Here is a 27,389-nt window from a genome sequence, read left to right as displayed (position 1 = left end):
AAAAATTATTCAATCACCCGCTTATAAATCTAAAATCACCATAGCAATACACGTAAGATCTACGCAGGTTATTTGACGCGTTTAAGTTGTCAGTCTGCAGCTTGTATTACGTATATGGTAGACTCGGTAGACTCGTTCGGAGTCGGAGATCCCGTCAGTCTTAGTGTGGCTCGTGTGTTTTGACATGCTCTTTCGCGCACGACGATGACGAGGAAGTTCCTGATGGTCTTATAAGACTTAAAGGTAAACTCGTCTTGCCTTGTCTCTTCTCGTCTGTGTTTTTGCTAGTGAACGACGCCGTTAGGAATCCGTACGTAGGAAGGATCAAACAAAATAAGAATAATAAAACAAGAAGTGGCGAGAGAGACGCGCGTTCTCTCTTGAGGAATTCTCTTTCTCTGTCTCTCTCGCTCTCTCAAGATGGTGTGTGCGCGGAAGATCGTGGGAGCCCTTTTAGTTGCCTCGCGGCCATGTGTTTACTGCGACGTACTCGTTGCAGTGATATGTTCTGTGCCGTCTGCGAATACAATGTTTATCTTGCACGGAGATGTATTGTGTACGATCGTTTTAAAGTGGCAGTTTTATAGACTTCATCCTTGACAAAAGATATCGAATTAATTTGGCCTTTTAACCCTCGTGCTTTTGTTTACACCTGCGCGCAGAAAAAGAAAGCCATTATGACCTTTTTATACTAAGTGAAGTGTTTATAATAAAAAATTAATTGGTTTTAGAGTTTATACAAGATGAAAGTTAAGAAAGCTGAGATTATTTTGATATTCCAGTCGCACGTACATATGAATTACGATGATATATAGCCAGTTAGAAAGTCAGCGTGAGGAGTGTGGGTTAGTGAATGAAAAGATTGTTTACGGCACGAGCACAAGTCTTCGTGAGGCGTTGATAAATGAGAGGGAACGGGATGAGAGAGAGACAGAGCAGCGATTATATTTGCCATTCATAAATACTTACGACCGATAAATCGGTTACGTGATTGCTCATCGATGAGGTCTCAAATGATTATACATTTGACGTTCAATTCCGTTAATAATTGCAACAGTGCCTGATTTTATTTCATTATGAAATTGAGATTTACCATGCACTTCGCAACTCATTTTTCAGCGTGTAATAATATTTGGTTGTCCAATTATTAAAGGGCCGTATAACACGTCTAATGAGGTATCGAATGCCATATGGCCTAATGTGTCAATGATGTGTATCGAGACAAATACAGTTGTTTTTTATGTCAAGCGCGCAAGCGAGTAACGAGAAAGCTAAAAAAATACGTCGTTATGATCTTCTAAAATGTCTTCATTTGCAGATGTTCGACACAAATAATCTGGTGAATCACCCAAGCATCAAGATCTGTCTGTGAAAAATAAAAAAAAAACGAGGAAACGTTTTCAAATCAAAAGTGCGCCAGAAAGATGCCTGACGTCCGCGTGTTCAACGATGGGCCAGCACTTGGCTAGTCTCAGGATGGACAGCAGCACAACGGGCACTGGTAGTTGTTGCAGCGGAGGCGGTGACAGGCAGCGTGAACCAGTGGAAGCTAGCCTGGAAAATAACGGAAACGTAGTGCTTGTCGTGCCGGTCGTAGCGGTGCCCAAACTGGGGAATCTCGACAACGAGCAGCAACAATTGAATTTCGATTTTGATAATCACAACTCGAGATTCGAGTCGCTTTACAGCCAACCGATCGATGCCGGCCAATGTAATGGTAATTTCATCGATCAACAGCAGCCACAGCAGTTGCAATTGGAGGTTTATAACAAAGCGCAAGAGGCTTGTTGTAACTCCAGCGGTAGCAATGCCAGTAGTAGCTCCGAGGACAGTCCTGTCAATCCTGTGCTGAGGAGGTCTTCCAAGACTCTTTCGTTCGGCAAACGAAAAGGTGAGAGATTTCGTTTTTTTTCAACTTTGCTTCTGCTGTATCGTTTAACGAGAGCCCTTCAATTGATGACGCATCGTTTAAATGCATGAATGTTTCATTCTATAATGAGGAAAATATCTCTACGTTTATTAGGCTTCATTATAATCACAACAGGCTGCTGCTGCTGCTGCGTAGGCTTTTGATAGTGAAATTAAATTCAATTTGACATTATATAATGTGATTTTAGAGGGATTGCGAGAATATTTTTTTATATAACTTTCCTGATGATTTTATAATTATTTTTCAAGTTTAGTTTTGTGATGATTACTTGTGATCTAACAAAGTATTTAATTATTCGCAATGGAGATTCGAAACAATAAAAACTTTCAAAATTTCGTCGCTAATTAATTATATTTATTGAAAAAAATAACAAAAAATCGTCCCTTTTTATTCACAGTCAACAAGCAATTAGCAAAGAGCCAAAATCCAACAACGTGCAACCACGTGCTATCGTCAAAGAAGAAACGTAACAATTGGGTACTGAAGCTCAGTTGTGCGAAAAGTAAAGCGTCGAAAAACACTGACATACCAGGTGGTCAAGCTAACGGTGCGTCGGAGTGCGTGTGCACGGGTTATCGTAGAACCGAGGAACATCCTATGGGTGCGGGCACAGTATTCAATACGAGCAAATCAGCACCGCAAAGTCCTGTTTTGGGACCTTTGCCACCGAGTCCGGTCATCGATCTTTCACGCTTCAATCCTGAGGAGTTTCCGATGGAGGTGAGTCTCACACGAATCGCGCACATATAGAGAATTCTTGTTGAGTCATACGTGCGTGATAAAACATCTAAATTTTTTGTTGTTGAACGTGAGAACGTAAGCGAATGAAAATTAAAGTAAGATATAACAGTTTTGATTTCGGTATTTTGATTGTCGTTGCAGTGCTTTTTTTTAACCATTGGATTATTATTTACTCCATGGACAAAATGTCGTTATATTAGTTTAAGCAATCTAAATTCATATTTGTCAGATATTAGTTTTTTGCCACTCATCTAATGTTCAATTTTTCATTCCCTTGCTAAAAATAAATTGCCGATTGCAAACGCGCGTGCTCTCAATTGAAAAATATAAATTATCAATGAAAAGACACAGCTGCCTCCTCTTTTTCTCTCACTCTTTCCCTCTCTCTTATGATATGATAATAAATTTGAAATAAGCGCTGTACCGTATTATTATTATTTTTCGAAGATTCTATTGTTGAGGAAAAGAGGAAGCAACTACACACAAACTGATACCTCTTCGTTTTTTTTTTAATTTGCATCACTTTAAAAAAGTCCGTATATGACATCAGCCTAGACATACTTGTCCGTTCGTGTTCATTGCTTGCTCTCGTGACTCACAGGAAATTGCTGTCTGTGTCTTTTTATTTCTTCCCTTTTTTCATATGCGCGGAATGGTTAATTTTTCGGTGCTTAAATGCGAGGATAATAAAAGCTGAGGAAGTGTGGCAAAAAGAAAATCATTTTTTGGAAGGGTAATGGATGAGTATCCCATCCCATCTCATTATAAAAAAGTCATGACCGGATGTTGTGAAGCCAAGATAAACGCCGCTATCTGATTGGCTCATATAGTGCGCATGTTTCTATTGGAATTGAACCTAATCCAACCTAATCTAATTAAAAAATGGTTTATCAAAATTATGCTAATTTCTGTTTTGATTTAAATATAAATATATAATATCATTTGAGTATTTTAATTCAAATTATTTGCATGCACGTGTATTATATTTTATTTAAAAAATTAATTTTTTCATTAATAAATTTTGAGAAAAATGCTATTTCCTCGGAAAGTAGAAAATTTATAAGGTTTATAACCCTCTGCATTGATTGTAATCTTTGACAAAAGTTCTAAAAATTGTCAGAAAGCCAGAGGTGTTGTTCGCTTAGAAAAAATGGAGTTGACGCATCTTTTTCGTATAACTTTATATTGTGAAGACGTATTTTCTTTCACTTTCAAATATAGATAGTTTCCAGTTAAATTAGCCTTTGCAATTACAAAACATCAAGTGCAAGATCAAACTTTCGACAAAATTGGTATAGACTTACCAAGAAATGTTTTGAATCAGAAACAGTCTTAATTAGCTGTTTCAGATACGATCTTGGGATCCCCTCATAATTTATCTTGGTGATCATCGAATAGAAAATACAAGTGTCAAAAGTTATTTTTATAATGAGCTATATTCTTGATTATTACATTATTTTAATTTATTCTATTAATATTTTGCAAACGTAAACTTTCTTTCACTAACGAAATATTTCATAGCATCAATTAAATAATAAATCAATAATTATGAATCGTGTTTAATTTTATTAACTTGATTATGGAAAATTAAAATGTAGATTGGTGTGCGCAAAGCGCGTTGTTCAAATTCTATAGTTATAATATTTTAGATTGATGTTAGTTTTTAAAATTGAGTTCTAATTACTGTTTAGGTATATACTTTTACATGCTATAATTGTTATTATACGCTAGTAAAAAATGAAAAAAGTTAATTGCTCCTTACCATTGTCAAAAGATTACTTGAAATATACAAAATTAGCTTCGTAATTTTTTTTTTATATATTTTTTTTATATCTTCGTAATTATAATAATAATTACCTCATAAGCTTAACTAAAAAATCAAACCTTATTGTTAAACAATCCTTGAGCTTATAATATTTGAGTTTTTAATATATATTTGTTTCTGTTCGCAGGATTGCGACGCGCGAGCGCGTCTTCAACGTGCACGCGAGATGGAAGAAGGTGTAGAACCACCACCAGGTTATCGACCGAACTGCCAACCAGCATCAGGTATACAAGTCCACCCAAATGGTATTACCGTTGACAGTCTTGCTGCACTTTTCCAAGCACATGCTGGTATACAAGCTGCTGCGCTCACCGCCCTCTCGCAGATTGATTCGACGCTTATTTCCAATATCTATAGACCTATTCATACTCAGGTATGTTGAGAATTATAAACTCAGATATTGCGAATAATACTTTTTACCAACCGTATTATTTAAGATATTTTGTAAACAGAACAAAAAAAACATCTGCTTTTTACTATACTTATAATAACTCGTTGATCTACGTCGTTGTATAATCGTTGTAAACATTACTTTTAAAATGGTTTAAGTGCAAAGTTTTTATTCACTTTTTTGCTTCAAAGCCGTAAAGTTTCTCACAAAACGCTTTGCGCTCGAAGGACGAAAATTACAAAACATTGTTGAACAATGCACCTCTCAAAGTCAAATATTTCTAGCGAAAAATGATTTATTCAAGTGAATTTCGAAATCATATAGTTGAAAAATTCAAATTCCAACGATGTATCTTTCGAGAAAATCGTGCAATTTATTCGTTGTGATATTGATATAGTGATCTTCGAAACGATAATATCACCCATACTTGTAGACGATACAGCAAATACTTTCTTCTCCTTGTCAACAGAAATCATTTATAACTTCTCGGATAAAATTGCAGTTGCGTTACCATTTATCTTATGACTCACTATACGCCGCTCTTTCATCATCATGTGTTCAATGACACATTTGTCCTTGGATGAAAACTGAAATTCCTTTTTTTTTACAGGTCGACTATGTACATTGCTTGGTACCAGATCTTCAAGCGATAACTGCATGTTCGTTTTATTGGGGCAAGATGGACCGTTACGAAGCTGAACGTTTACTCGAAGGTAAACAAGAAGGTACTTTTCTACTTCGTGATTCAGCGCAAGAAGAATTTCTCTTTTCGGTAAGCTTCCGCAAGTATGACAGATCGTTGCACGCAAGGATCGAACAGTGGAATCACAAGTTTAGCTTCGACTCTCATGATCCTGGTGTTTACGCGTCAGAAACGGTAGGCATCTATTTTTTTATTAATAAACTGATTTTGCAATTGGGCTCATTATCACGATGATATTAGAGTACTTAATTATTACTGATAAGAGTATTTTAAATTGATTACGTTATTTGGTAAATATGTTTGTTGTTTTTGTCATTGGATTTTCGCTATCATTTGCAACACGTGGATTAGGTTGACAAACTTATTTTTTCGTTTGTGAAAAGAGAATTTACTCAATCACAACTTTGCTTTGTTTTTAGTTTTTTCTTTCAAATTATACTTTCAATCAGGTATTTAAATAACTCATCATATTTTAAATGCAAATGACCGTGAAGTGCTTAAAAGTATTATTTCCTAAAATTGTATAACATTATGGTTAAATATACTAACAGGCACTAATAAAACGATATATGCTTGCAATCTTATACATTCAATGTCTATTTCAAAAGTTACATTGAACTTACGATAACTAGTAACAATAAAAGCTATTTTACGCTATGATTTCAATCGATTGACCAATATTTCCTTAAATAAAATGTTTAAATCTGAAAGGCGAAACTGCTTGCAAAATTAATCAAATGACGTATCCTCAGGTATGCGGTTTGATCGAGCACTACAAGGATCCATCTTGTTGTATGTTTTTTGAACCGCTGCTGACGATCCCATTGCATCGGAATTTCGCTTTCCCATTACAACACTTGTGCCGTGCAGTAATAACAAGTCGATGTACATACGACGGCATCAACAAACTTCAGCTACCCAAGACTTTAAAAACATACCTAAAGGAGTACCATTACAAACAACGCGTGCGCATCAGGAGGCTCGACATCGAGAGCGATTTACAAAGTGCCGACGGCAAATCCATATCATATCTGCCACTCATGTGAATCTAACGTTAACATATTTCTATTTGCCTGAGTATCCGTTTTGTTGGATGAATTTATTATATATCGCCGAAAAGAAACGACGTTTTTCTTCGGAATCGTCGGAAAATCACAAATGAATTAGTGTTTTACAAAACAGATACTCATGCTTCATTTGTATAACCCGTCGAAGGAAGCATTTTTTTTATTCGTGTCTATCGGCAATTTTGAACTCGCTCATACGTAAATGCGATTGTGTGAGTATGTTCACGTTGCGATATATTTTTGTTCATAAATATTTTACAACTGTAAAACAAAAATATGAGAAGAGTACACAATACGTATCTATGTACGAGTGAAGAGAATACTTATGCTTGGTCGACGGAGCATACAATAATAAATATACGCAAGTTTGTTTCCATATTTATCTTACATTGCAATATCAAGGTACATTACTATAATAGAAAGACTTATAAGTGCTTAATAATGGAAACTAGTTAATAGTATTCAAAGACAAAATTAGTCTAATTTTTAACAGGACAGTACAGGGAAGTGCGAGCTGGTGAATAGTTCTTTTGACTTTGATTTTTTTAACAGAAATTTTAAAAGAATATCGTAGCAAATTACACTTAGGAAGAAACTAATATATAAAGAGTCTATTTCAACTTGGCTAGAAAGATTTCACAAAGGTAGATTAGAGTCAGTGGAAAATGTTACGGACAACAGTCTTGTTCTTGTCTTCGAAGTGGACATGTTTTGGATACCTTGCCTTTGACTTTGGAAAATGATTTTAGAATTTTATTATTATTAAAATAAATTTAATGATAATTGTTGACCGTAATTGAGTTACAAATGTTATAGTAGTGAATTGAAATATTTACAAACTGAAATTATTATAACTTATATACCAATTTGCAATACTTTGTACTGTATTTTCAATATTTTTTATTGATTTTTCAATACTGTGTTGAAAAAAAGTTTCAATACAAAGTATTAAATTTGCAACTGCAGCTTTTTTACAGTGTATTGCATGTACTGACGCTTAATGGCCTGTCATAAAAGACGGAACGAGTATGGATTTCCCCAATTTGAGCACTATTATTTTCCGCACGGAGCGTTAGAAAACGCAATTAGCATGGGGATGAAATGCGGAAAAATCTATAGGGTTTCTCAAAGAAATATTATTAAGAAATATTTCTCAAGAAATAATTATTCATTTCGTAACTACTAATTTAAAAGTTTTTCATATTTTTTTACAAACGAGGGAGGGCACCAGCCGAAACTTCCTTTCCTTCTCTTCCTGCTCACATAAACCTACTACACTCGAAATTCCCGCACTTGTGTGAAAAAATAGTGTACGTAACTTGTGCGTGAAGTATGTGATTGTCGCTCGGGTGACAAACTTCGCCCGTGCGGGAATCATCTACTTCTCGCACGCGTTACGTAATGTACTATTACATGCAACATTTTTCATTAACCCTAACCACTTATGAGAAATCTTTCTGCTCAAGTTAAAGTGGAACACCCTGTTTATCATTAATTTGCAGTTTACCTACAAAATTGCAGTCATTCCGTATTCTTCAAATCTTAAATTACCTGGAATGTCCTTCAATTTCATAAAAAACTACATATCTAGTAACTATAATGAAATTTAGGATACGCTTTTATTAGAGAATTTCTACATCATGTAATATTGTTTTCTTCAATGTTTCGTACGGAAAGTACGACTTTGCTACACGCTCATTGAAAATAGTATATTACAGTACAAGTGCGGGAAAGTAGATTCTTATCTCGTGTGGCATTTACGCCCAAGCGAAGCGAGGGTGGAAAGGTACACGAGACGAGAAACTCTATCCCGAACATGTGCCGTACCGTATTTTTTGATACGACGTGTGGAAACTGCGATTTTAAACGCACGCTTTTTGCCGAGCGTGCGGGAAAAACTCACTTTCCGCACGGAGTGTCGAAAACGTATTATCAAATGCGTGCTTTCCACACATTGTTTTGAAAAATATTGTACCTGACGTGTTCGAGAAAGAATTTCTTATCTCGTGTGCTTTTCCACCCTTGCTTCGCTCGAGTGGAAATCTCACATGAGATAAGAATTTCCGTACAAGTTAGGTAATATACTAAATCACTGATGCTCGTTTAATATTTACTTTTATTCAATTGTTGATGTTATATTACGCTTTAATCTAAAGAATAATGTAAAACTTATAATATGCCGTAAAAACTGAAACTTTTTTTATATAATGAAATCTATAATATTTATAGATTATGGTTTGCTACGACATCCTATTAAAAACAGTACTATAAAGTGATTTCATTAAATACATTTTCCATAACATTTAATCCATTTTTAACGTGAAAATTTTGCGTTTTTCTTTAAATAGTTAGTTCACCAGTGCGTGCAATTTAATGATAGAAATTCACATCAATATATATGTATTCAGGAATATTTAATACTGGTTAGTTTTCAAGTAAACCATTGAATTGTGAAATACTTTACTTGATTAATAACTTATGAGATTTCATTAAAATGTATTGATTAAGTCTCTGCGAAAATAATAAAATCTGAGTGACTTACGTTTTATACCGAAGCAACGGTCTGTATACTCTGGTGACAGTGAAAGAACCGTTTATTTTGTGAGTGCTTGTTGCGCATTTAAATAATACTGATATATGATGAAACTTCCTAGAGTTTGAAGGAATTCAAATGTTGTGACTAATTCAGTACTATTTGATGTTATACGAGAAAAAAGAAATTATTTTTAAATGCAAATTATTGAGATCAATTGCTCAGATCAATTGATCAGATCGATATAAAAAATGTGATAATGTCTAGCTTTGACAATTAAATGTAACATGTTAAAATGAAATAAGAAATTTGTTCTTGATGTCTGTGAATGTTATAGAAAAAAAAGAAAATGTGAACTGTAAAAAGGTTGTAAATTTGTTCTTATTTGTATAGTTGTATTTGAAAGGAAGGCTAAAAAGATGTCAAAGAGACATATCATATATCAAACTTTTGATATCTTCCAGAATGAACGGTTCTTTTCATCGGTGAAAACATTGAGGAAAAATTAATGCAAAACTTACTCCATTAAATTGTTTTCTCGTTTAGTAATGCACTTGTAAAGTTTAAGTATTACATTTTATATCTACGTTGGATACCGTAAAAATAAGTAAATCGAAAAAAAAAACGCATTAATTATCCATAACAAGTCCCATTTTTCGCTAGTCACGCGACGACCGTTCGATTTTTTGTAACTTAACCCATGAGCGACTTTTTATTGATAAAAAATGTGTGGCATACTCATACACACGTAAATATGTAGGCAGATATTAACACACGTATATGTATTTTTTTTGTTTGCTCATGTGCAAACGCTATTCCAGTTGCGACACAGCAATATTTAGAAAATAGTTGAAAGGTCAAAAACGCTAGCGGCAGCTTTTAACAGACACAATGCGCAAAAGAATGCTACACACATGAAAAAACCAATATTCACGCCCGTCTTGTGGAAGAAATTAGCGTTATTCAAAAAACGAAAATGTGGTTCATGATTACGCAATTCCTATCGTGCCTATTTTTATTATGAATGATCATTGCGCATGAATGTTCGTGGTCCGTAAAATTGTTACGAGACCAAGGTAATTCAAATGATAATATTAGGCTGTTTGAAAACTTTGCAAATTCTTCTCTTTATTCGAATGTTCTTTTTAGACTAGTATTCATGAGTAGATGTAATCAGTTTATTTTGTTTCGTAGGTCGACCATACTTTAGAAACTTTTCTTTAAACTTGAATTTCAATGTAATTTTTTCAACAGCCTGATAGCAAGACTCCCCGGAACTCCGATTAATTATATACCCTGTAAATGTCGATTGTGTAAATATTACCGGGGTCTGCCAAATTCGTTTTTGGAATGTCGGTCGGATTAAAAATCATGAATTAGTTAAAAAGCGAGGATTTGTAGGCACTCGAGTAGCAATTTATCAAGTATTAGTTTTTAAAAATGAAACAAAAAATTACTTGGGAGTTAGTATAAGCCACGTTAATATTCTTTACAGTCAGTTTTCGTAAAACATTGGGCATTCTATTGGTTCTAAACTGTTCTTTCCACGAATTTGTTCTATTCTTTATTACTTTGTACGAAAGTTCACGTTACGACGTCAGTGCCTTGCTCATCGAACTTAGCGGATGACATATCTTTGTATCATAAAGAAAAGAAAATATTCGGCAAAATTTGTAAGTTGAAAATGAAATTTTAGGTAACTATCAATGCACTTTTTTTTGGGATTCATTTGTAATTAAATTTTATGATATTTTTTATTTTAAATATTCGATTTTTTAAAGTGTTAACGGTATTTTAATTCAATTCAATTACGTTAAAAAGATTTTTTTAAGCTGTATCTATAAGTATTAAATAAGCCATTGTTCACGATAGTTTTTAAATCGTTTAAGAACATATAAGAAATTTTTAATACAAAGTAAATTCTCCTAAAAACAGTTTACCGAGTAATTATTTCAAGTAATTTTTAGCTATACAAATAATAAACTCAAACTGACTGTACAATAATGTTTCTGTTGGTTAACCTACGACAAAAATTTTCACTAACACTCCCTGAAAATGATAGTTGCGCTGTAAAAGGAAATAGCTAAATTGTAAAAGCAATTTATCACTTATTTTTTAATATCTGTATTACGACTTACTCGATCGAACTTAGTGCAATGAAAGTTGTTTTTATTTTTTGTTGAAGAGTCTTCCGTTGTAATTTTCTACGGTAAAGGTCTCACGGATACTAAGATCGAGTAAGAGTGCAAGAGCATTGTACTGATCACTATTAGCTCATTATCGTTCGCGAATAATTAGTTTAAGAGAATTTAGAGAAGAAAAAACAAGCGTCGATGAATATCGTTTCATCGCGCGAGATTAGCCAATAAAAGTTTAAAATAAAAATTACAAATTATAAACACACGGGAAGAATTGAATCGTTAAAATTTGTTATCAATTGACGTTTTAAGTGCGTAATATTTATTCCCCCAACCCCAAGCGTATCCCTAATTTATAAGTATAATATATTTAAAAACAAAATAAAACTGTTGGGCATACGAAGGACTGAAGGTATTATTGTGAATAAATAAAGTATTATCCAGATACGTAATCTATAACTGATTTTTTTATTCAATACAACTGTTTCTGCAGCATTTATATCACGCGCGAATCCTTATTTTTTTGTAAAAAGTAACTGCAGTACGAAACTATAACTCTCCATAATGTACACAAGAACTTAAATTACATTGTGATAGTACATTAAAAAATAAGGAAGAATTAGAGGAAATGACAAAATATTAAAAGGCGTCGAGGGACGTATTCATAATAGGTCGTAGCTCCTGTTGGGCATAGTCCTCGGGCAGAGGTAGTTTGTTAATCAAATAGATCAACAATTCGTTCGCGTTGTTTTCTCCAGGTTGCAGTAACAGTACACTCCTTGCCAACTGTAATGTCCTCTTAGCCATTTCTGCTTGGCATAATACGTGCTTGATTGTAGGACATGGGAATGTGTCAATTTTTGTGCATAGTGACGTTAGCTCCGGTTGCAGTAACTCGAGCTTGTAACTTAAATTCGTGACATTTTTCTCGTCCAAAATAGACTTTATTTCCGCAGTAACAGTCATATAATCCCACAATAGTTGACCTTGATTTGACCATCCGCTAATAACATTGCAACCTTCGGACGTTGTAAGTAAACTCAGCAGACCCTTAAGATATTCATGGTCTTCGTTGATGATAGCATCAGCAGCCAGATGTTCAAAAATGATATCATGCGCAATGTTCCAATTTTTCGAATGAATGAAATACCAAGCAGCCTCGTTATACCTCTTGTCAGCAGAGGCTTTGATTCCTTTAGCTTCACAGATCCAAGTTGCCGGTATTTTGAGTTTGTCTTTCAAGAAAGTCTCTCGTTCGACGTAATCCTTGGTCTTGTCCAGCTGCACGTGTCTCAGTAGCAAATCATTCACAGCCTTTCTTCGCTGTTCCGCGTCATTGAAATGTAACACAACGAAGATGGCCCAATGCCACAGATCGTAGGTTTCCAACTGAGCGGCAAAATTGGAGTGAATCAATGCCTTCACATGGTTTGACAGATATGTATAACCTAACGAACTCAGTTCTTGTTGTAACAGCCAACTTAGGCGATAATCAAGTGGGTCGTAAGTATATGACTGCGGGTTAAGGATCGTCTCTAGTGGATAATTTCCGGTACAGTACAACTTGAGCAACAAAAAACAAAGGTCGTACATGGCTTTACCACTGCTTAATTCCGTCTCGAAGTCACTCTTGAAGTACTCTGGTCGCGGCGGAAGTGAATAAGCCGAGTCATCGGAGAAGGAACTTTCATAAGTTTCGAGTACGTCCGTGATGGATGCCGTTGAATTGCACAAATACCATAAATGCATAGCCAGTGCTCGTTTCCAATCGAGATTCTCGCATACGTTCACCGTCTCGTTCTGCACCGAGGTCACAGGTATACCGGCTGATAACATAAATAGTTTGAATCTGTTCATAGCCATGTTACTGTCAACAGCTGTATCTTGCCAAAGTTTAATCTGTTGTTTCAGTAACTCGTGAACAGGTGAACTTCCACCGAGCTGTGACATCATGACTGCAAGGCAATGATCGCCGACTTTGAGTGCTCTCTTGCAGGCGTCTTCGAGCTTATTAGCACTAAGAAGTGAAAGGATAATGTCATCGGTTGCTTCCATGCTGGATATCTCATCTTTGACTGTCTCTGCAGTGGCAAATTTGAGCCATTCACCGAGAGCTTCTTTCCTTAGCATTATCACTTCGTGATCGGCGCTGTTGATGGCATTCTGCTGTTTGCCGGGTAGCTTACCCCAAAGAGACTCGCTGAGTTTCCAAACGACGCAGAAGTAGTTCAACGTCGAATCAGTCTCGAAAAATTTGGCGACTCTTAATGACTCATTAGCGTGTTCGTGAAGTGCTGACACGCTAGACTCACCTGAGACTGCAACGGCCAATGGACAGACTGGATGATCCTCGATTTTCGAGTAGTTCAATTGGATGTCCAAATGACCTTCCATGCTGGCTTTGAAGATTTGAATGTAATCAGCTTCGAGAGGACTACTACTCAGTACCTGTAGACGATTCACACAGTTCGACGCATAAACCTCGTCAAAGTAATTGTCGGTCATGAATGTGTCTTGACCATCTATTGTTTTTTGCAAAGTATTCGTGCTTCGCTTGATGTCGATGGACAACAACGTCATCTCCGGACCCCAGCTCGGTCGAAAAATTTTGCCTCTCTCTATACCCATATCGGCAATGTATTCGTGACGATTCCTGATTATAGACGACCGACTGAACAACACATCGCCAGGTTTGAATCTTACTATTGCTATTTTCGGACGTATTACCGGAGGACACAAACCTTTCGGCTCCTTGGATGCTGTCGCCAAGGTCTTCATAGTTTGCACCTCCATCGGCACGATCTCAGCCATTTTCTTACTAACAGGAAGCTCATGAAGCTCTGATCTGTCCATACGAGTCATAGACGAATCGAGAAAATGCTCGATCAGATTCTCCTGCGACATCGATATGACTTTATCGGCTTCAATGATTTTACATCTCTTTCTCAGTTGATTCTGCGTTTCCTGAATAGCATCCTGCAGAAATTGATCTTCGGTCATATCGAAGAAACTGGCTTTCATCAATTGCAATGTGTGACTTTCCGTACCCAGTAGGCGAGCGTTCACTGACGTGGGGCTCCAGGTTGACGGTTGCTCGGTCATGTTGACGTCTTCACTTCTATTATGAAAATTATAAGGCATCTTGTCGAAGTTGTTGAGCGATGGCAATGGTGATGTAACATACGGCATATCCTTGGTAAACTCTACATCTCCAGGTTTCTTCACACTTTTGTCGTAACCTTTAAGTCGCATCCAGTATTGCGATTGTTTGACCGCTGGTGGCTTGGTTGCGTCAACTTTTGGTTCGTCGTCATCGGAGTCGCTCAAACCGTACTTAGAGAAGTGCTCTACTTTAAACACCCACGAACCAGTTTCTGGTCTGTATTCCAAGAATCTCGTTCCGTGTTTTGCTGATACTCTTCTCAGCTTCGCTTCATAATCCATCTCGATCAAACGTTCTGGATCGCTTATAGGCTCGTGAGTTGTCTTGTCGATTGGCCAAACTCGATCCAGTGTTACTTGAGCTTTACGGTTCAATCCTTGACCAACTGGGGGTTTCACATTGTCGTCCGGATATATGATGACTTCTTTGTATCTGAAATGGACTATTTCATCCAAATTTAAACCATAAACGTCGAACGAATCCGGAAAATGAACGTTCCCGTAACCTTTGCGGCCCACTGTGAAGTGTGGCACTACGCAAGTATTATCCTTTACGTATTTGCCTAACTCATCTAGCGCTGGTATTGTGTAGTAACCGTAACGTTGGAGCTTGATGTTTGCTTCGTTGGTTATTGGTTGATCGCCTCCTTGAACAGCTGTTTCCTCCATTTCAGAAGACATTCTGTTGTCATGCATGAGACTCAATTCCAAGTTACTTCTATCCCCTGACAAATCTGAATCTAGGATTTCCTTCGAGAGGGTTTCATTAGTGACTGCAGTCTGATTGGAATGTGTCGGCGATCGTAATTCGACTACTGTGTTTTCTAATTCCTCAGTCGTTCCTCCAGGTGACTTGGGCGTTGCTGATGACATTTGCGGTGAGTTTGATTCTTCAACGACCTTTGGTTGTCGAGGAAGACTAGATTTCAACCATGAATTCGAAGACAATCTATCGTTCGCTTGCCTGCTACTTGAATCTTGAATTTCATTCTCTTTGTCGGTAATCTTGGAGACTGACTCATTCAAATCGTGAGTTCTTTCGGATGGTACAACTTTGTCGCTCAACTCAGTCAGATTGTTCACTTTAGGTCGCAAAACCAAACGTTTGGCATTGGGGCGAGGTTGAAACGCTTCTACCAGTGGATCTTCTTCGTCTAGACCATCAAAAAGAGATTTCTTTGATAAAGGAACTGCAGCAACATACTTTGGTTTGAGTTTTGAACCACTGCCATTTGTTGAAACCTTGTACTGAGGACGGACAATTCCTTTGGGTATAGAATTCGATGGTTTTGTAATTTGCTCGCTTTTTCCAGAAGCAGGCAAGAGATTTTTAAGTAGTGGTGAATCGCCAAATGGTGCTGATACAAGTGCTAAGATCTGCTGATGTACAGGAATTGAGCCAGTGTTTTGTTGAGGAGCAGCAGTTCCAAGTCCTTGTCCAAACATATTTGTACCAAGCGTTGACATGTTGTTAGTAGCTGTACCGAACGCAGATAATCCAGTGCCAAATCCGCCTGCAGTATTAAAAGTCGAGCCGGTACCAGTAGCATTGAAAAGACTCGGTTTTGAGGTAGCAGAAAACAAAGACGTTCCTGTTGCTCCGAGGCCTGTAGAGGCTGCAGGTGTGCTACCAAACGAAAATCCAGTCGTTTGACCTGCAGGTTTGAAACTATTATTGAACAACGATGTATTTGTATTTTGCGGGGCACCAAATGGAGTAGCTGCTGTTTGCCCGAATGCTGGAGTTGAAGTTGTACCAAAACCTGTAGTTCCAAAGCTAGTTCCCATGGATTTAGCGCCGAACATGCCTCCAGTATTCGTTTGAGATGTTTGACCAAATCCAAAAGATGTCGTAGCCGTTGATGCCGGCACGTTGAACGTCGTTTTATTCTGATTGAACAAACCTATACTTTGATTCGGTTGTTGTGTCGTTCCAAATGAAGTCCCAAAGCCAGTATTTTGCGTACCAATACCTCCAAAAGTAGTATTTTGGGTAGTTGCTGTGTTACTTGTAGAAAATAGTGGCGTTGCAGCAGTAGTTCCAAATGGTTTTGCTTGCGTATTGAAAATGTTGGTTGTGGTATTATTGGTATTGCTAAAAGCAAAAGCGCTAGTTGTAGTAGCAGGGGCACCAAAACCTGTCAATGACTTTGAAAATAGACTTGTGGTTCCAGCTTGACTTGTTGTACCAAAACCAGTAGTCATTCCTCCGAAACCAGTGTTAGTGGAACCAGTGTTAGATACTACACCACCAAATGGAGATGTCTGAGCTGTAGCTCCAAACATACCCGGTGGCTGTCCTTTACGTCCAGCTGTATAATCTTCAAGACGCAACTCTTCCAATGATTTTGTTTCATATTCTTTCATACATGAGATACAGTGATGTTTTGTATTAATGGTCTGTGTAACTCCATTTTTAACCATGGTATCTGTTCCAGTTATAGGTGCGAATTTGACAACAGTACCAGTCACAGCAGTTGTGTTACCAAAACCTGTTGTAGTGCCAAATAAAGCAGTGCTTGCAGTATTTGTAGTTTGTCCAAATGGGGTTGCTTGAGCAGGTTGCTGTGGTTGTCCAAAGAGACTAGATCCAGTGTTCTGTCCAAATCCAAATGATACTAATTTGCTTTGTTGTCCAAAGGCTGTTGAGGTATTTGTAGTTCCAAAAATATTTGTGTTTGCATTTTGCTGTTGACCAAACATAGTTTGAGCTGGAGCCGTAGTTCCAAAGCCAAAAGTTGACTGAGCTGCTGTGCTTGGGGCACCAAATGCTGATGTGGTTGTTGTTTGGCCAAATAAGCTTCCAGAGGTTGAGCCAGCTGGTTTATTAAAAAGTGATGTGTTACTGCCAAAGACCGGTGGAGCATTGGTACCACCAAAAGTAGTCGCAATGGTTTTCCCAAAGGCTGATTGTCCAAATGGACTGCTCTGTGCTGTGGCGTTGAAACCAAAAGAATTATTTCCTGATTGTCCAAACATCTTGTGTTTGTCTCTAATTTCAAGCTAGTACACCTTAAAATTTGATTTTGGACCACCAAGTTCAATTGTAATCTTCACACTGTGTATAGTTCCTGAAACAATATTAATTCATAAGATGATTATACTTAAAGAATAGATATTTATATGTCTGAATTTTCTATACGTGCCTACTATCAGTTTTCAATGAATAAAGTAGATGTGGCTGGTAGCACAACTTTATAGTTGAAATAAAAAAACAGTAGAAAAAGAGTTATGAAGAATATATCTGTAAACCACAAATTAAGGAAAGACACTGTCAGAGTTTACAATTTAGATAACATGCATTGTGCACATGTAATGAAATATAATTTAATGTTTAAAAGGATACTGATAAAATTTCTCTCCCACTTTTCTACCATGTAAAGTTCAGTGGCCAGCAAGTACCGGAAATACCAGTATTGAAGGAAAGCGTAAATTTTGTCAACAAACTTCATAATAAACATCCTTTACACCTGCAAACGATAAGCGTAGTCAATGAAACGTTATCAGATACGCAGGTCAAGTGTTTGCTGCCCCACAGATTGACTGCCTTGAAAATTCCGAGGAACTAATACAAAATAAACTTTAAGGCGCGAGAGCTAACGGCTATACGATAACTACCGTAGGCAGGCCTGGCACGGTCGCTAATATAATTTCTCCGACAAGAAATATAGACAACTGATACTAAAAATGACTAACCTCAAAACATTTTAAACGTAGCTCTTTATTTTCATCAACAACAATGCTTCGTCGTACGGCTCTCACAATGGTCGTCGAACTTGACAATGTGAACTGCTTAAAATTAAGTAAAAAAACGTTAAAAATCAACGAGACGTCAACTATCTACGATGATAACACGCAACCAGACGCAACACAACGAAATCGACTACGATGTCGCGCTTTAAGTTTCTCACGAGCGACACTCAATGCAATATGGCGCCTTTTCTGTTTCTGCGCCTTTGACGAACGGCATTACCGCAACCCGTAACCGCATTATTGCCCTGTTGCTTGCTTCGCGCATGAGCTAGATGGCGCTTGCTTACGTCTGAACGCTGACGTCACGTTGTCTTTGTTTACAAAATGAGGAAATGAAATTTGGAGCGAAGTCCGTCGGCACTCGCGTTTCGATACCACCGTATTTTTTTTGTTTTTCAATTACAATCATAAATATTACAAAAATGACATGAGCGTAAATGGAATGTTAGATTTATTTTTCTTTCGTAGTTACTTGGATAAATAAGGTTTGATTGGATGCGCCCATTGCAACGTCTTTTAAATCTTTCGTTGATTTATTATTTGTGCAGAAAGAAATTGCATCGACACTGACGCTTGATCGATATAAGATTTGTCATATGAGCGCACGACACTCGTCGTTCGTGATGAAAACGCGGGTCAAGATGCATTCTAAACGATAAGAGGTGGCTTGTCGTTGATCTTCGCGAAAGGCAATGGATCGCAGAACGCCTTGCTCAAGCGGCATTGTCGAATAGCAGCCTCGTCGATCGGCACTAATAGTCGATTCTTGGTCTCTTCGCACGTCGACTCGACTGCAAGAAGAGAAATGTAATTGAGGCACCAGTCGACGCCGACCTTAGTCACAGCCGATCTGCAACTTGCCACGTGCGTAGTCGATTTGATAGGTGCTTCGCGATTGGCTTCTGTCGACGGTAATTGGTTCGCAGGTGAGAGATTCGCTCAGCAGCATAAATTTCCGACGACTCATCAGGACGCAGTCGTCGTCGTCGTCGTCGTCGTCGTCGAACCTCGCGGGTTTGCTTTTGAAAAAGAGTAGGGCTTGGCGTGAAAAGACGAGCGCACGAGGTGGAACTCGAGCGAACAATCACCAGTCATCCAGCCGCTCGTGGTGTTCTTGATCGTCGTGTTGCTTGCAGCGATCCGCGTAAACTGTCGGACAGAAGACGCGCACGTCCGTTTTCAAGGGCGGCAGTGCTGGCTTCTCGAGCACCGGCACAACTCGCGGCCAGCCGAAGTCTTCTCGATGGCGAGACATTGGCTGCGAGCTTGTCGTACCGGTCTGTCGAGAAGCACAATTCAGCTTGAAACCTCGTGCGGGAGCGGCTATTGGGAAACACTCACTTGACCAATTGTCAGGAAGTGACGTATTCGTCAGCCGAATCGTCCTGGTCCTCGTTGAACTCCTTGACCGGGCACCGTGCTCGCTTGTTGTTGGAATGATAGAGAAAACAATCAGCCTTCGACAGCACCCAGAATATCGAGCTCTTGATGAACAGGATGAAAGCCACGGCTATTCTGTAGAGTATGTAGTGCAGCACCGCGTTCAGAAATGTCAAGCCGATGTTCAACGCTATCGACTGGTTGGACGTCAGCATAATGTTGCTCGAGCACGAGTCTTTGCTGTAGCTCAGCACCGACGATAGAAGCAGGTGAATTATGGGGTAATCGTTACTTAGAATTTGGTACATGGAGCAATTCTGGCGATCCGCGATCCAACGCCGATCGTCACTGGAACTCGAGAACTTTTTCACAGCATGACGCGACGACAGAATGAATTATTCGCTTGATTGCTTGCTTGCACGGGAATTTTTCGTTCGTAGAGCTTTGAAGTTGGTTGTGATTCTAGGGCGTCGTTGTTGCTTTATTGGAATTCGGTCGTCGCTCCAATCGCGTCAGGCGTGAAGGTAGCTTTCCGCGATAATTTGAAATCAATTTTTGTTCGAAAATTCGGAATTTCAAGAATAGCAGCAATTCGCCGGAACGATAAACGAAATAAACTACGAGAAAACCTGAACGCTACTCACTCTTTATTACTCAACAGACAAGAAAAGAAAGACGAACAAGACAAAAGGATTCACACTGACATGACCGACGACTCGCTCATCTTGCGGCCAGGCGAGGCAACCCTCTGCTGCTGCTGCTGCTGCTGCTGCTGTTGCTGTTGCTGTTGCTGCTGTTGTTCTTGTCCGGCGCTGCGTTGTTCGGCGAAAGATTTGCTCTTGAGCTTTGGCCCGGGCGCCGTATGCGAGTGCACGAACCGTGCATTGGGTGCCGACATTCTCATGCGAACCTCTTGATCCTGCGAGCAAATGCGTCGCTGAGTGCGACCATTTAGCGTTGTGAAGATCGGTCGGACCACTTGCTCGGCACAGCCGCAGTTCAATCGCGTTATCGTGGTCATCGTGCCGCACTGTTCCAAGCCCTGAAAAAATATTCAGCGGTTAACGATTTCGAATCAGCAGGAAAATCACTGGCGCGTACTCACGTCAAAGATATTGGCATTGGCGCGATCGCCAGAGTAAGCGTTTTCGTGATGGGGTGTCTGCCGAGCCGTCGACGTCGGTTTGCCCAAATTGTGCTGGTCGCCGATCAGCCTTTTGATCTCTTGCGAGTAATACTCCTCGGCCATTTCGCGGCGGCGTTGCAATTCTCGGAGTGCTCGCAACTTTTGCCCGTTGTGCGGATCGTTGGTCGTGTCGTAGATCTCTACGAGGCGAATCGAAAAATTACGGCCCGTCTAACCTAACGACCACTGTGACTACTTTTTTTCACCGCGTAATCCTGCGCTCGTCGCTGCGCGTGACTCGATCGTAAAACGTCGTCGTAGTTATCAGCGTGATAAGCTGGCACGCGTTTGTTGGTTGGGTATCTGGTGTACAGGATGTCTTGCAAGAATTTTTCATGCTTCATGTCGGCTGCTACGTCGCGATACCGATTATCGGTCTCCTTAACAGATTGCCAAATCCGCGTGTGACTTGCCTCGAGTGTTTAAAAGTCTGCAAACTCACCAAGTTGCCGTCGAGATTAGCGCTCGTATCGCCGACCGACGCAGAGTCGTTAGAATCTCTATCATCGCTGTTTTTAAACTCATTGTCGGTAGGCAAATCGGCCGCGTAAGTACGCGGATCCGACACGTATCTAGAATCGTACGCGGCTTGATCTCCGATGTCCTTCGCTGCCGCTGGCGAGGTTGGATAATAGTTCACGGGCTTTCGAAATTTTTCAGAACGCGCGTTCAGTCTGTAAATGATCCGTTCTTCGTTACTTAACCTCGCTTTCGTCCGCAAGCTCCACCTTGCCGCGCATGACTCGCCTATTTTGCATCGAAATACCGTGATTACGAGCGCGCGTAGTCATTGTTCCCCTTTCTCTCGGGTTGCCTCACGTTATCGACATCGTTAGACTGCGTTTGTTGGTATTTTCTGTTTTTTTTCTTTTTGTAACGATACGCTTTCGAAATTGGAGGTTGAGTTCGGCGTGCCTCCGCGGAAAAACAAAAACAAGCGCGCGAATAATTCTGCGAACGAAAAATGTGCGTGCGAAAGTTTTATTGATTTGTTTCAGCGATACATCTAACAAATGCCAAAAATAATTATCCGAAGGTCAGTAAATATTGTTTCTCGCATTCCTTCCTATCGGCATTCTTGGTCATAGCTCTGCATTTCTTTTTCGCTTTCACCCTAACGTCTCTCATGATGTCGAGTCCGGTGCTGCTTATTATTTCTCGATACTCGCTGGTCCACTTGGGGATACACTTGCGTTTGTACTGCGGTTGACAAGCGTCGTCGAATTGCGGCTTTTTGCGCTTCGGTATGTACGGTCTGGTACACGGTGGTCCCGGTGCGCAATAGCCTGGTCCGTAAACCATTCGAAGCAGTTGCTTGCGAGATACGTGTTTGCTCTTGCACTCGGGCTCCGCTGGCGGTGCGTCGTCCAGCGGGCAGAGGTCGGGACTCCATTCCGCCGCTGCTGGTTCGTCTTCTAGACGGGGATTCAAAGACTCTTGGCGAACATCTCTCTTTTACGCTTGAAAATAAATCAAGTTCTGCACTCACTGATACGATCGAAATCAGCTTGATAAGTGCTCGTTAATCTATCCTTATTGAATTGCATTATAACGTCGGTCACCGGTTTCTTGCGCATCACGCTCAACAAATTCGGATTGTCCTCTAGCAGCTGCAAATGAACAACGGAACGCGCGATCACTGAAGCGCGACATCAGTTTCAATTTGGTCGCACTCGGTCGAATTAAATCGGGCGCGGCGTTATTTTAATTGGAAAACGTTGAGCAGAATCGCGCTCCGCCGACGATTTACGACTTAGCGCGCGCGTGATTAATGCGCTCGGGATGACGAACCTTCTTCAAGCAAGCGTCCTCCTCGCTGTACTCTAGTCGCTCGGTCTTGGGGCACGGCCCGATTTTGCCGAGCTTCGGGGCATCTTCGTTGACGTCGCCGTATCTCTGCGGCCCGCATTTCAGCTGTAACGCCGCCGCCTCCTCCGCGCTCATCGGCACCGCGAGCTTGCACCTCAAGTCCGTGCGCTCGAACGGCGGCTTGAGGCGCGGCCAGCGATAATCTTTCCGATACAACGACAGGAATTCCGCCATGCCTGCCGAGCTACTTCAAGTCTGGCCGGTGCGCTCCGAGGGGCCAGTCGCGCGATCCATACCGAGAGACTTGCAATTTATCGGCAACGCCAAATGGACGAGGTTATCGGCTTTGGACGAGCCTGGCAAGTCAGATGCGGCTCGCGTACAGGTTAGTTGGTTTTTTTGTTTCTTCGAGATTTACGTTACGCGCGATGATGGGCGACGACGCGCGCGCGCAAGACTCGTCGGCGAAAAGGAGCTAGGCCGACACGACGCTGGCTGGCGCGCGCGTGACTATGGAAGAAACCGATCTGTGTACGGCGCGCGAAGCTTTTCAAACAGTCCAAAATTAACGAGAACGAACAGGAGCGACGAGTGACGCGCTTGCTACTGTGCTCTGCTCTTCTCGCAAGGTCGCGCTCTCGACGCGTCTGCACTTTCTTGCCAGAATCATTTCCCAAATTTTATCCCTTTCAATTTTTCGACGTTCAGTCTACGCTTCGATTCGCGAACGGTGTTTATTTATACGCTATATCAAATAGCAGCATTATCGCCGTTGCAGTTCGCGATTCGCAATTTGGCAAGATCCGTTATTTCGTAGGTCAGAGCGTCGATATATTACTTCTCAAGAACGGCGCCTTTATTTACACCTTCTAGCTTAAAGAGTTAACAAATTATCACTGCGTGGAATTAAGAGATATCGCTTTTCTCATAAACAATCTTGAAATACGACGATACATTTGTCTCCGCGCGAAGTGCATCATCGCGTACATCGTCGACATTGTATTCCGCTTGTCGAACACTTGTCGAATGTCCGATAGACTGATTATCAGAATTGCTCTCGCATTTTCTCACTGGCTGTCTTCCAAAGCTCACGCGAAGCGTATAACGAGCCTACGGCTTTGCGCTCCGGGTGGTCGGCTTTTCGAACTGCGCCAAGTTTTCTGTGTTTCCGATGTTGGTTGGCTCGGGGTGTTTGGATACGATCTATCTTGTTATCATAATTATAATTTTATTGCAAACATTTTATTTTTATTTATTTAATTAGTTTTTTTTATGTAGGAAAGCGGGGTTGTCAATGTCCGATCAAACATTTTATTCCATATGAACGTTTAGCCACTTCCAAAGCTCCTTCGTTTCAGAATGCAATTTTTTAACATTCTGCGAATGTGCGAATATCGAAACCGCGCGGCAGCGTAAAGTCGTTCGAAATAAAACCAAACCGATTGTGTCCAAGCTGTTTTCACGGTAAAAAAATCACATCGAAATCTTCGCGACCAAGAAAAGCCGAAGTTTATATTTCTCTAAAAAGAAATCTTTGTTATTTTATCGTCACACATCTAACAAAAGAAAATTGGTTTTCCACAGCGGTCGCTTGTAGAGAATAAAAAGATACGCCTAATATGCGTTCAATTGATCGCGCAAACAATTCTCTACCTTTTCTTTCTATTTACCCGCTCACACACGGGTCCAGGCTGTTAAAGTTTAAAAACTGTGCTAAAGAGCACTAAAAAGAGTCCGCGCCGCTTTATGACTACCGTGACTCGACTGCCACGTGCGAAAACCGATGTACGCTACGCAACTGTCGATTTTACAGTGGGGTTATGCCAGTGTTTTTAGCGAGTTATATTTCTCGCTTCCGGGCATACTATTGTTTATAGATAGGCTTCCACGATTCTGCCAAGAGTTTTTGTTGCACAGTGTTTTATTGTTCTAACGATTTTTTGAACTTATTTTTGAATTTTCGATTCGCGACTGGTTACTTATTCACTTAGCGCGAAAGATTTACTTCTAGTGTAATTGATTTGTTTCGCACGCTCAAGTCGTGCGTATAAAACAATTTGATTAATAGTTGGAAATATCAACTCAAAGACCGTTCAACTAACTCATAGCTTAGAGAGCACAAGTTCTAACTATAGTAATTAAATTAAAATTACGTGAAATCATATATGTATATATATATATATATATATATATATATAAATTCGAATGTCGCGCACGTCAGCTCGCCAAAAATCTTGACGGCGCTATATATTTCGCTTTGATTCGTTGTACACCGAGCTCTCGCGTTTTGCGTGTATACGTATGTACGTGCAACGCGACGGGGGGAAGACGCCGGGAAACGCGTCGTCGTGTGAGCGCGCTAAAGATAAACCGCTGCTAGAAATAAATTGGGAGTGACATCACGCCTGCTAGGAAGCAGCCGAGCCGTGCGAAAGTTGCCGTCGTCGACGTGAGCTTCTTTTTCGTCTTCTTTTTTCCGCGAGGTCAATTTATCGAGATATACTCGCTCACTCTATTTCGGCGATCCACTTCTCTTTAATTGTAGTTTTGGATCTCGATATCTTTTGTGTCGCATCCGTACGAGAATTGATTCCAAGTCTCTTGTATAATTTGAAAAAACACTCGTGTATACAAATTATTCTTTAGTTTCTATTTTGAAAACTCGAAATAAAATTGAAAAAAGTAACGCATAATGCAGTGTACTACGAAATATTATTATAAAATTGTTTACAAATTTGGCATGGAAAATCTTTCTAAAATCGTTGAAGAATCTTTCGTTAAATTAAAAGACAGAGTAACTTCAACTTAAACAAACAGACAAAGTTACCTCAAACCTGCAATTAAAACCCATAAACCGAAAAGTCGTTTGAAGTGAGTCGATTACAGCAGCGTTTTGTCAGACCGCGTGCGTTTATTTTTTGATTCCCATGCGCCGACGAATTTCTTTTTCTTTTCGCGATGATTTATAATTTGTTCCCATTCATCGCTTCTGATTTTTGAACTTGAACTGTTATGATATGGTGTTTTGTAATGATGGGATCAAAAGATTAAGATTCAAAAAAGAAAGCGTCTCTTGTAATTTATATCGAACACCGATGTTTTAATTTATACGACACTGGTCATAAACTGTTGAATTTTACGATCTTACGTGAATAAACTTAATTTGCGTTGAAAAAAAAAATTGAAAAAAAATTGTATTATAAAATTTCAACGTTTATTCACAATTCTTAGTTGTATAAATGGCTCAAGAAAATTTCAGGTAAAAATCATACACATACCAAACGCTCATAAATTGAGTAGCACAGAGGAAAAAACAATTATGAACGAGAACTAGATTTCACGCAGCCCATGACAATATTTCCACGTCTATTACATATCATAAGGGGCGGAGAGCGAGAGAGATGGTAGAGTCTGGTAGAGAGTGGTACAGTCTGCCGGAGTTAATCTGATTCTCGGAAGAGATGTCGGTAATACGTGTCTCGCGTGAGTTCGATGATTTTTCGTTCGTTTAGAATTACTTAATGGTTGTCCTCCCGTGATTCGTTATCTCGAACCTCAATTGCGTTTAATTGATTAATTTTGTTATGAGTTATTGGTTAGTTCAGTTGAAAATGAATATTTTCATTTGAACTGGGGAATCATTCCTGAAATATACATTTCCAACGTAGTCGTTCGCGCAAATCCGACTATTATTTATCGCTAATAACAGAATTAAGAATACTTTTCGAGCGTGAGATTAATTTATTAGAAATGTGAGAGGGCAAAGAGGCGCGAGCTCTTACTTTTCTTTTATAATACGTTGAATCATTCGTCGGCAAGTATCCTTCTGTAATACTTTCGACAAAGTTGACTCATGTCGCAATATATTTCTTTGAAAGTGATATATGTTTAAAAAGTACTTGTAACATTTTTCTCGAATAAAATATGCCTTTAATCTTTATCATTAGACTATCCGAATCATTCTCTCAAGAGGAAGCTTGATAGCCAAGTGTACGTTTTTTCTGGGGAATGAAGCACAGAAAAAAATAAAAATCATAAGTTTTCTGAAAATCATAATCCCGATAAAACTTTTTTTATTTATACGCTACTATTCTTTCGAAGATTTCCGAAAAAAAATCTTTTCGTCTGACTTTCATCTCTTCCAAGAGGTTACGAGTATAAATCCAACTTGGTAATGACGATGAATATTTTGTAGGAAAAGAAAATATATGTGTTTCAGCCGCGAAAACGTTCGTTGTTTAGTTATCTGTAAAGAACGAAAATAGTAAGCTCCCCAAGTGAAAGGTGTCTTTTTTCCATAAATCAAGCCGTTAGAAGCCACGCGAGCGGAATTCTTTGCAACATCACTTGTCGCGTACCGAGTGTATTTGCTATTGCTTTTATCGGACGTGACGAACGTCCGCGGAAGGGCGAGCACTGGATCTTACCAAGCCAAGTGAAATCTGTGTCACATGCCATCAATTACCTTGGCGAATCAACGGGTCGTTCGCCTCTCGCGCGCTTCGCTCTCACTTCCGAATCGACGCTGTGAGTCACGCGCGCATCTTTTGTGCTCGCGTGACGAAGAAAATAGACGACGGATGGATTGCCGCACGCGCGGCGCAACAAAGAGAATCATTGCGCAGTGGCTGGCTTCGTCATAAAACATACTTCTTCGTCTCTTCCAGATTAGCGCCACGCCAAAATCTTTCCCGAACAATGAAGAAGGAAACGAGATGTTCGTTAATTGGCACGTGAATGATTAGTCGAATGCGCCCTGGACCAGACGCGA

At 39.6% G+C, this 27,389-nt stretch overlaps 4 protein-coding genes across 5 annotated transcripts; 1 reads left to right on the top strand and 3 right to left on the bottom strand.

The window, feature by feature from the left end:
• The first annotated feature begins 117 nt into the window (after window positions 1–117).
• LOC131665817 (suppressor of cytokine signaling 7) lies at window positions 118–11,780 on the top strand. The gene is made up of 6 exons (XM_058937967.1): window positions 118–243; window positions 1,319–1,891; window positions 2,328–2,650; window positions 4,624–4,869; window positions 5,498–5,764; window positions 6,343–11,780. Exons 2-6 carry the CDS (start codon window positions 1,450–1,452, stop codon window positions 6,634–6,636), a joined length of 1,572 nt encoding a protein of 523 aa, XP_058793950.1. The 5' UTR covers window positions 118–243; window positions 1,319–1,449; the 3' UTR covers window positions 6,637–11,780.
• LOC131665816 (nuclear pore complex protein Nup98-Nup96) lies at window positions 11,780–18,541 on the bottom strand. Of its 2 annotated transcripts, none has more exons than XM_058937966.1 (2): window positions 18,187–18,541; window positions 11,780–17,561 (listed from the first exon to the last, which is right to left on the bottom strand). In XM_058937966.1, the coding sequence occupies exon 2, from the start codon at window positions 17,467–17,469 to the stop codon at window positions 11,968–11,970; it is 5,502 nt and encodes a 1,833-aa protein (XP_058793949.1). In that variant the 5' UTR covers window positions 17,470–17,561; window positions 18,187–18,541; the 3' UTR covers window positions 11,780–11,967. The 2 variants fall into 2 exon arrangements, with proteins under 2 accessions (XP_058793949.1, XP_058793948.1); XM_058937965.1 differs by lacking the exon at window positions 18,187–18,541 and adding an exon at window positions 17,637–17,725.
• Window positions 18,542–20,260: 1,719 nt separating this feature from the next.
• On the bottom strand, window positions 20,261–21,639 carry LOC131665837 (myb-like protein AA). Its single transcript, XM_058937998.1, has 5 exons — window positions 21,629–21,639; window positions 21,252–21,483; window positions 21,003–21,189; window positions 20,729–20,949; window positions 20,261–20,665 (listed from the first exon to the last, which is right to left on the bottom strand). Exons 1-5 carry the CDS (start codon window positions 21,637–21,639, stop codon window positions 20,318–20,320), a joined length of 999 nt encoding a protein of 332 aa, XP_058793981.1. The 3' UTR covers window positions 20,261–20,317.
• Window positions 21,640–21,793: 154 nt separating this feature from the next.
• Window positions 21,794–23,112, bottom strand: LOC131665836 (uncharacterized). Its single transcript, XM_058937997.1, has 3 exons — window positions 22,601–23,112; window positions 22,299–22,419; window positions 21,794–22,257 (listed from the first exon to the last, which is right to left on the bottom strand). The coding sequence occupies exons 1-3, from the start codon at window positions 22,850–22,852 to the stop codon at window positions 21,836–21,838; spliced, it is 795 nt and encodes a 264-aa protein (XP_058793980.1). The 5' UTR covers window positions 22,853–23,112; the 3' UTR covers window positions 21,794–21,835.
• Window positions 23,113–27,389: the final 4,277 nt, after the last annotated feature.

Source organism: Phymastichus coffea, unplaced genomic scaffold (genome assembly GCF_024137745.1).
Source record: "Phymastichus coffea isolate CEN01 unplaced genomic scaffold, Cenicafe_Pcof_1.1 PCOF00054, whole genome shotgun sequence".
Classification (NCBI taxonomy): Eukaryota; Metazoa; Arthropoda; class Insecta; order Hymenoptera; family Eulophidae; genus Phymastichus; species Phymastichus coffea.
The sequence above is the reverse complement of the archived record's forward strand: the minus strand, read 5'-3'. Positions and strand labels throughout refer to the sequence as shown.

Excerpts from the sequence above, each read along its gene's own strand:
- LOC131665816 (XM_058937966.1), bottom strand. The coding sequence starts at position 17,469 with ATGTTTGGACAATCAGGAAATAATTCTTTTGGTTTCAACGCCACAGCA.
- LOC131665837 (XM_058937998.1), bottom strand. Across the intron at positions 20,950-21,002 it reads TTACGCGGTGAAAAAAAGTA|AGATCTACGACACGACCAAC; the intron begins GTCACAGTGGTC and ends TTCGCCTCGTAG. Across the intron at positions 20,666-20,728 it reads CCAATGCCAATATCTTTGAC|GGCTTGGAACAGTGCGGCAC; the intron begins GTGAGTACGCGC and ends ATATTTTTTCAG.
- LOC131665836 (XM_058937997.1), bottom strand. The coding sequence starts at position 22,852 with ATGGCGGAATTCCTGTCGTTGTATCGGAAAGATTATCGCTGGCCGCGC. Across the intron at positions 22,420-22,600 it reads AGGACGCTTGCTTGAAGAAG|CTGCTAGAGGACAATCCGAA; the intron begins GTTCGTCATCCC and ends GTTCATTTGCAG. Across the intron at positions 22,258-22,298 it reads AGCTGATTTCGATCGTATCA|ATGTTCGCCAAGAGTCTTTG; the intron begins GTGAGTGCAGAA and ends CGTAAAAGAGAG.
- LOC131665817 (XM_058937967.1), top strand. The coding sequence starts at position 1,450 with ATGGGCCAGCACTTGGCTAGTCTCAGGATGGACAGCAGCACAACGGGC. Across the intron at positions 1,892-2,327 it reads TTCGTTCGGCAAACGAAAAG|TCAACAAGCAATTAGCAAAG; the intron begins GTGAGAGATTTC and ends TTTTATTCACAG. Across the intron at positions 2,651-4,623 it reads CTGAGGAGTTTCCGATGGAG|GATTGCGACGCGCGAGCGCG; the intron begins GTGAGTCTCACA and ends TTCTGTTCGCAG.